This window comes from Ursus maritimus, unplaced genomic scaffold, assembly GCF_017311325.1.
Source record: "Ursus maritimus isolate PB19 unplaced genomic scaffold, ASM1731132v1 scaffold_1, whole genome shotgun sequence".
NCBI lineage: Eukaryota > Metazoa > Chordata > Mammalia > Carnivora > Ursidae > Ursus > Ursus maritimus.
Window position 1 is genome coordinate 36,969,943 of NW_024423343.1, and position 8,999 is coordinate 36,978,941.

General features: G+C 35.4%; 1 protein-coding gene across 3 annotated transcripts in view; it reads left to right on the forward strand.

Moving 5' to 3' along the window:
- Positions 1–7,876, forward strand: part of SF3B1 (splicing factor 3b subunit 1) — a 52,585-nt gene extending 44,709 nt beyond the window's left edge. For 2 of the 3 annotated variants that reach the window (XM_008687303.2, XM_040642416.1), the window contains 8 exons: positions 199–420; positions 696–878; positions 969–1,080; positions 2,564–2,684; positions 3,002–3,133; positions 4,887–5,159; positions 6,874–7,090; positions 7,394–7,876. In XM_008687303.2, the coding sequence (XP_008685525.1) occupies positions 199–420; positions 696–878; positions 969–1,080; positions 2,564–2,684; positions 3,002–3,133; positions 4,887–5,159; positions 6,874–7,090; positions 7,394–7,552 (1,419 nt within the window). In that variant the 3' untranslated portion in view covers positions 7,553–7,876. Of the gene's footprint in view, positions 1–198; positions 421–695; positions 879–968; positions 1,081–2,099; positions 2,170–2,563; positions 2,685–3,001; positions 3,134–4,886; positions 5,160–6,873; positions 7,091–7,393 lie in introns of those variants that run through there. The other variant, XM_008687304.2, reaches the window with a different exon arrangement.
- Positions 7,877–8,999: the final 1,123 nt, after the last annotated feature.

The following is an 8,999-nucleotide window of genomic DNA, read 5'->3' on the forward strand; positions in this document are numbered from 1 at the left end:
CTAGTTAAATGAAATGCTTAATCTGGCTAGGTAAAACATGACTACAGTCTTGCCTTAAATCACTTTGACTTATATATCCACATTTATGGTTTTTTTGGTCACCTTTCTCTTCAAGTTTCAAAATAGGAGTTAACTGTTCTCAGCATGCTTTTGCTGGCCTGAATATATCTAAAGGGTATTTTTCCTTCTTCTTTCTAGTTAGTTGATACTACCGTGGAGTTGGCAAACAAAGTAGGTGCGGCAGAAATTATATCCAGGATTGTGGATGATCTGAAAGATGAAGCTGAACAGTACAGAAAAATGGTGATGGAGACAATTGAGAAAATTATGGGCAACTTGGGAGCAGCAGATATTGATCATAAACTTGAAGAACAGCTGATTGATGGTATTCTTTATGCTTTCCAAGAACAGACTACAGAGGTAATGATACTAAATATTATGGCAAATTGCTGCTGACTTTAATGTTTGTAAAACACATTACTTTTCAAGCAAATAATTATCACTAAAAAGTAATTGAATTTAAAATTATAAAAATGCTCATGGTCTCATTCCAGTTGTCTATGAGGAAATAATCTTCTGTAAATTTTTAGATTTCATTTTGTTAAAACAATATTAGTGTTTTTAAACTGTTCAAACTGAATTCTAGTTTCCAGTGAATGTAGTTCTGAAATTTAACTGAACTTTTCTTTTTTTAGGACTCAGTAATGTTGAATGGCTTTGGCACAGTGGTCAATGCTCTTGGCAAACGAGTCAAACCTTACTTGCCTCAGATCTGTGGTACAGTTTTGTGGCGTTTAAATAACAAATCTGCAAAAGTTAGGCAACAGGCAGCTGACTTGATCTCTCGAACTGCTGTTGTCATGAAGACTTGCCAAGAGGTAAGCTTTTGTATCAGAATCTTATTTCTTCACCACATAGTTTCATGTGAATAGTAACATTTTAACATTGTTATTTTTCTTTTATTACAGGAAAAATTGATGGGGCACTTGGGTGTTGTTTTGTACGAATATTTGGGTGAAGAGTACCCTGAAGTATTGGGCAGCATTCTTGGAGCACTGAAGGCCATTGTAAATGTAATAGGTATGGACTTTGCTGGTCATGTAAGAATTTTTTTGTTTTGTTCTTTTAACTTTTTTTTGTTCAAAGTAAAATATAGAATCATATTTAGGAGTTGGTTTCTGATACTTTGTTTTTTAAGCACTTAAAAATTATAGTGAAGTCGAGATGTCACAAAAGTCTTGTTTCCTAAAACTAATTTATATTGTACTTTAAAAAGAGAAAAGAGGGCATGTTTAGGGCCTGTAAGAGAAGTGGGAATAGTTACAACTCAAAAAACTTTGAAGTCCGATGGAATAGAGAATCCTAATAAAAATAGTGTCTCGCCTGAAATGTATTTGGGGGTGGGAAGAGATAATGCTGAAGTTTTAATGTAGTTTTAGGACAAAATATTATATATTTAACCTTGAATTAGTAAATGACAGTGGCAGGTTTTTCTGTTTGCTGTCATGTTCCAGGAACATAACCAGGGAGAAAAGTGAATTTTTCAAGTTGTTGTCTCATTCTGTTTATGTCTAATTCTTTATCCATTCAGTTTTCTAACCCAAAGTAAAGACACAAGTATATAACAAATGCTCTTGGGTATGGAGAGCAAGATTTTATTATTTAAGGACGTTATGATGAAGCAAACAAATGGTCTCTTGTGTTTAATCTTTCATTGCAGTTGAACATGACTGTTGGGAAAGTAACTTCTGTATGGTTTAGAGGAGCCAAAATAAGCTAGCAGGAGGTCAGAGTGGCTGACTGATAGCCACTGTTTTTCCTCTTTTTATTTAGTAAGGGGTTTTTATACAATATAGGAGAACTTCGAACCATTGCATTTACATACAATCCCCAATTTAGCCCTGTCTTCTATACTTGAAGATAGCTATTTGCCAAAAGTCAGTGACTTGGCCACTTGCGGGGCTCTGGTTTGCAGGGAGTTTTAAACCATATTGTTGATCAGGGAAACATGGGAAAAGCAATGGAGAGAGAATCAGAACAAGCAATTCTAGTTAGAGCAAGAGCCCCTGCCAGCTGCCTCCTTTTTTCTCTCTTCATAGGTGTAAATACCATCCAAGTATGCCCTGCATTGCAGGGAGACTGGAGATCTGTTTGTTTTGCAGTTAAAGGGTAAGGGGGCCCTTTCTGGAGAATTTTGATTTAATTTACATGTCTACCTCTGGCTTATATTGTTGTGTATGGCCGGAACATAAACTGTCCCCATATTTAAATGTGAGTGTACAAATACATTTCAGAACCAGATAAAACTTTTTTTTGTTTTTGAGTATCCATCATTCTTTAAATCACTTCACTAATTTGTTTCATTTCTATACATAATTAGAAGTTTTAATAAAAAGTTAAAACAGTTCTGAGTCTGGTCAGAATCTGGGACTTTTTCTTTCCATAGGTAGCTGTAAGTTTATATTTATGTCTGGTCATGTATATTACATTGCTAATAAAAGGTAAAACGAACAAGGATATAGTTCAAATGTTTATTGATAGTGTGTTGACTTCTGTTAAATAGGTATGCATAAGATGACCCCACCAATTAAAGATCTCCTGCCTAGACTCACCCCCATCTTAAAGAACAGGCATGAAAAAGTACAAGAGAATTGTATTGATCTTGTTGGACGTATTGCTGATAGGTAAGCAGATTATCTAAACATTTTTATGAGCTGTATTGGCTTTCACATTTAGGCACTTTTTATTTACTGCAAATTTGCTTAGTGTTGCTAATATAAGTATATGTGGTAAGACTATCCAGTGAAATTTTCAGTGAAATTTCATTTTAGATGGTAATGAGAGGTGGCAGTAAAGTTTTAAGATTAAACCATCCTTTCTGAGGAGTAATATTTTTATTTACGCTTAAACTGAGTAGGTGATCATGTTTTGAGAATTGAATTTGCAAGTTTACCTTCTAAAATCTCTTGTCACCAAAAAAACCCCTTTTTTCTTAAATTAGGGGAGCTGAATATGTGTCTGCGAGAGAATGGATGAGGATTTGCTTTGAGCTTTTGGAACTCTTAAAAGCTCACAAAAAAGCTATTCGTAGAGCCACAGTCAACACATTTGGCTACATTGCAAAGGCCATTGGGTGAGTATTACTTACTTTTATATATGTATTTTTAACTTTGTAATAAACCTGTTGTGTTGGAAAAGCTTCTATTTCTGTAGTAATAATCTCTAAAGGCATGGTGTAATACAGTTGAGAAAGCACATCATTTAACCACTGACCTTCAGTTTTTGAGATGTTTTCTTAAATTTCAAATTGAATTAAAAGAGTTCTAGGTGTTTTTTTTTTTTTTAATTAAAGATTTATTTATTTTTAGAGCAAAAGGGCAGTGGGGAGGGATAGAGGGAAAGGGAGAGTCCTATGCGAACTCCATGCTGAGTGTGGAACCGGCTGTGGGGCTCGATCTCATGACCCTGAGATCATGACATGAGCCAAACGCAAGAGTCAGAAGCTTAACTGACTGAGCCACCTAGGCGCCCTCTAGGTGGAGAGTTTTAAAATTTAATCACACCTCAGATATCTCAGAGAGGAAAAGAGTGTACTGTCTTTAGAATAATTTCAAATTTTTGTTGGTCTTTTTCAGGATATTTAAAATGTTATGGCTAGTTCTTAATAAAACAATCAGCATAATTTAAGTCTCATGTGAATGCTTTGTGTGGTGTGTGTGTGTGTGTGTGTTTGTGTTTTAAAGATTATATTTATTTTGAGAAGGAGAGTGAGCCAGCATGAGCAGTAAGAGGGGCAGAGGGAGGAGAAACAGAGCAAGGAGCCTGACATGGGTCTCGATCCCAGGACCCTGAGACCATGACCCAGGCCAAAGGCAGACGCTTATCTGAGTAAGCCACCCAGGCACCTCAGTGCTTTGTGTTTTAAAAATAATTTTCTAAAATGACTTCACAAACAACTGAAATTGTAACTATTAGATAGTCTTTGTATTTGCTTCTACTTCGTCAGAACTAAACTAGGAGAAATAGTCATTTTAGAAAATGAGATACCACGTATACCATGTGGTTTAGTAACAGAAAATATTTTCAAGCAATAAAACATAATAAAAGTCTGATTAATTAGATGGAGTCGTCTCACCCTCTTTTTGGTAGCAGTAATAATTTATTTCAGTGGTGATACATTCAAGATATTGCAATGAATAGCTTTTGTGCTTTTTTTTTTTCTTTTTTTTAAGCTCCTGTGTCTTTCTAAATTTGTGGTAAAATAAATGCTTGAAGAATAATAGATGTAATAAAGGTATGTGGGAGGGAAGATAAGGAAAGTAGATGTTCTGTGTTGGGGCATGAGAGACCACAGTTTGGATACTGCCTAGCTCTAGTGGCCATGTTTTGACCACTCTAGATTAATTATTCATTCTAAACATTTAATTAAACTTCTTTATATTAGGAAGTTTACTAAGGACTAAAAATTACATTTGAAAATGAATCCATTGAATTTTTTTCTTCAAAAGATATTTATTAAAAAAAAAACATATATTTTTTGGTGGTCAGCAAATCAAGGTTTATTGAGCGATAGCAAAGTGATAGTACAAAGCTCCCAAGGGAGGCAGGGGACCTCAGAGGGTTGCGCCTTCAAAAGATATTTTAATTTAAATGGAAGTTATTGGGCGCTTGGGTGGCTCAGTGGTTTAAGTGTCTGCCTTCAGCCCAGGTCATGATCTCAGGGTCCTGCCAATGCCAAATGACTTTAAAGCATTATATTTTATCATAAAATTATGAAGTTTCCAGTATTTACAATAAAGTTTTATTCCTTTGCACTTTTTTCTTTTCTTTCCAAAAGAAATTTGACTTACAGTCTGACAATTTGCTGACACATTGCTTTTTTCCAGCCCTCATGATGTATTGGCTACACTTTTAAACAACCTCAAGGTTCAGGAAAGGCAGAACAGAGTTTGTACCACTGTAGCGATAGCTATTGTTGCGGAAACGTGTTCACCCTTCACAGTACTGCCTGCCTTAATGAATGAATACAGAGTTCCTGAGCTGAATGTTCAAAATGGAGTGTTAAAATCACTTTCCTTCTTGTTTGAATATATTGGTGAAATGGGAAAGGACTACATTTATGCTGTAACACCATTACTTGAAGATGCTTTAATGGATAGGTAAGTGACCTGAATTAAATGCAAGAAAATAGTTATGATTCTTCCTATATTTTAGAACTTATTGGAATAATTATTATATGATCTGTTTGTTAAGATGTGGTTAAAGAATACTGGCCTGGATTTTTATGAAACTGAACATGACTGTTCAAATAATATAAATGCTATTATAGTGGTTCCCCACATTTTTTCTTCCAAGTGCCCCCTCCCCTTTTTAGTCCCCCTTTCATATCTTTACAGCAAATACATTTTGAAAAACAGTAATTGATAAACTTTTGTTTTAAAAATTAAAGTCAAATATAGAGGAAGTGATAAGCATGAGCTTAGTGATGTGGCAGAGAGACCTGATCTTTTTAGGTTTATGTTACTGGTTGTGAAGCAGAGATTTCCATTAGGCTTTTGAACTTCTGAACATAGCCACAGTATTCCCATTTCAGGCCCCAGTTGTGCAGACAGTGTCCATTGATACAGTACTGCTTGAGTTTGACAGATTCCTGATGCCTTTAATTGTCTAGACTAACATACAGCTTTAACACAAAAGTAACTGAAGAATGTAAAGGAAGGGTCAAAGTCAGGGAGTGGAAATGACTGTTTTGGCTCTTTATTTTTCAGGAAAGATAAGTATTCAAGTTTAGAGTGAGTTCAGTTACTTTTGTGTACAGATTAAAGTTACTCATTCATGACCTTCCAAAAGGGAGACCTAACAGGACTCAGCAAGTTACCACAAGTTGTATAAATGCAAGACAGAGACAGAATAAGAACCGTGCTCTGTAAAAGCCTGGACATCTGGGGCCCAGTAAACTAGAAGCAGATTGCTCATATTCCTCAGTGAGGTGTGCCTGAGCATCATAGTGCGGCCTTTGAAGTATGTGACTTGACATTAGAAGTTATATTCTGTGTACTATTAAGTTGAGGTGCAACTCACTGAAAATTACTAAATGAGAAAAAACAATACTTTATTTGGGACATTTATTAATGAAGAATACTGCTTTGCTGTGAGGTCTAATAGATGAAGCATTATTATAGAGATAATAAGAAACAAAGATACTAGTAAGTTCATTGTGTTTTCTTAATACCTTTAAGGTGTTACTTCCTTTGAAGTCAGAGAGGGAACTTGTTCTTGATATCCACTACAACTTGTTATCTGATGTTTGTACTCAGTTGAGTAATTGTAGAATAAATAATTCAATGATTTGTCGTAAACATAAATGTAGTTAACGTGGGTGATGATAGAATTCTTACTCTGTAGGTTTGAAAAAATTTTTGGTCCTTCTCCCCAAATTGCATTTTTGAGTGAATTTTAAAATTTATAAGGGAAAGTATTTCATTTTAGTTATCTCTTACATACCAGTATTGAATTACTTTTAAATCTGTCAAGTTTATAAAACTTAAAATGAGTTATTAGTGTTATTCATACCGAAGAGTCATTTATCCCGTCTTTAGTAGAATACTAAAACGTACGCTGCACATGGCGCTCTTGCTCTTACTCCTTTCAAAGGTTAATTAGGAAATACGGTTTATTTTTGAACTACACTGAGGTTTGAATCATTAAATGTTCCCAAGTAGAATGGTGTCATTCTAAAGGTATTCTATATCCGATACATAAGGTATGAGATGACTGCGCTGAATTTGTAATTTAATTTCTAATTCAGACAGGCAAATAGTTGTAAAACTAAGACTATCTTAACAAAGAGCTTTTTTCCCTACCCTGTTACAGGGACCTTGTGCACAGGCAGACGGCTAGTGCGGTGGTGCAGCACATGTCACTTGGGGTTTATGGATTTGGTTGTGAAGATTCACTGAATCACTTGTTAAACTATGTGTGGCCCAATGTGTTTGAGACATCTCCCCATGTAATTCAGGCAGTTATGGGAGCCCTGGAGGGCCTGAGAGTTGCTATTGGACCATGTAGAATGTTGCAGTATTGTTTACAGGTAAGGTTAAGATTTTTAAAGGCTTACTCAGTGAAAAAAATAATTTAGTTGAATTAAGTCACTATTCCTAATTATCACTAGGATGTTTTGTATCATATGGGAGGACATTTGTCGGGGGAGGAGCAATTACATTTTGTCTTTGCTTGTTCCAGTTTTGTGCATTTGTCAGGTTTTTTTTTTTTTCCTCCTCCTCTTAAAGGGACATGTTTGGAATCCTATCTTTGTAGCTTTTTTTGGTTAGTTGTGCTAAGGTTATGTATGTTATTGAAAATTGAAATAATATATAACTTTTAATTATTCTAGGGTTTGTTTCACCCGGCCCGGAAAGTCAGAGACGTGTATTGGAAAATTTACAACTCCATCTACATTGGTTCACAGGATGCTCTCATAGCACATTACCCAAGAATCTACAATGATGATAAGAACACCTATATTCGTTACGAACTTGACTATATCTTATAACTTTGTTTATTTTGTGTTTAATGCACAGCTGTTTCACCTCTTAAACTTGCTTCGATTTGGTGATGTAAACTTTTAAACATTGCAGATCAGGTAGAACTGGTCATAGAGGAAGAGCTAGACATCAGTAGCATGATTTTTAAATAACCCGTCTTTGTTTTTGATGTTAAACAGTAAATGCCAGTAGTGACCAAGAACACAGTGATTACACACACTATACTGGAAGGATTTCATTTTTAATTCATCTTTATGAAAATTTAGAATTCATTCCTTGTGTTTAAAGGGAATGTTTAATTGAGAAATAAACGTTTGTGTACAAAATGCTAACTTGTGTGTGTTTTTTGAACATGACTTGTAAAATGCGGAACTTTGATAAAGTATTGGTTTGTGTAGAATAAGTGGCTTAATTTTATTTTCTGTTACCTGGTTTATAGAAAGTAGTTAGCAGAATATAAACTATATAAAAGTGATGGCATCTTTGTCAAATTCCATTGTTCTGTTGATATTGGCATCAAGAAGAGTAGCTTTGGGGGTGTTCACCTCAAACTAGCACAACCGTTCCATCACCATAGAAAATATAGCACCTTTGCTAACCTGTCTTGCATAATACTATTTTGCACTTACATAGCGCCTTTCATCTCTTGATTTCTCAAAATGCTTTATGAACATGTTTAAGAGAAGTGATTCAAGTCCTGTCTAACTCTTGAGTCTGTGGTTAGAAGGTGGGGAAGGTATCTTTACTTCAAAATTGCTTTCTACCTAAGTATTTATTGCTAATACAAGAAGACAATCTTTGGGCTCTTTCCCATGTCATAAGCCACTACTCAACACTGTATTCAGTAAATACTTGTTGAACACCTACTGTATACCAGTCACTGTGCTTAGTGTAAGGGATACAAAGGTGCTTTTGACCTGCCCCTTGCCCTTAAGAAATGCAGTATAATGGAAAAGGGGAGACACGTCTAGTTGCGTATTACTTACGTACTGTGATATACAATGGCAGCGGCTAAAACGTCTTGGTTTGCTTAAATTGATCTATAGGTGTCAAGCATAAATTGAAACCATTTAATTCTAGAGGAACTAAGCGCTGAAGCAGTACTTACTATTTTTTGGCAACGACTTTAAATATATTTTCAACTTTTCCTAATTTCCTGACCAAAAATTTCTTCGTTTTAGTCCTTTTACTCCCCGTAGCAGTTTTGTCTCCTTCGGTTAGTACTTCGGTGAACTCTAATGGGAAATGAGATTCTGCGGCAGGTCAGCATGGGATGGCTCTGCCATTCTAAGTAAAACTGTTCCACTGGGACGAGGAGGTTTGTTCCTCCAACTCTTAACACTTAGGGCCTCCTGTTTTGGAGGCTTCCATGAGAGTTTGTAATTGGCCAACTTTTACAAAATTAATACTGAGCATTAGCTGACTCTTCAGGCAGAATTTATAACTCCGTATTGT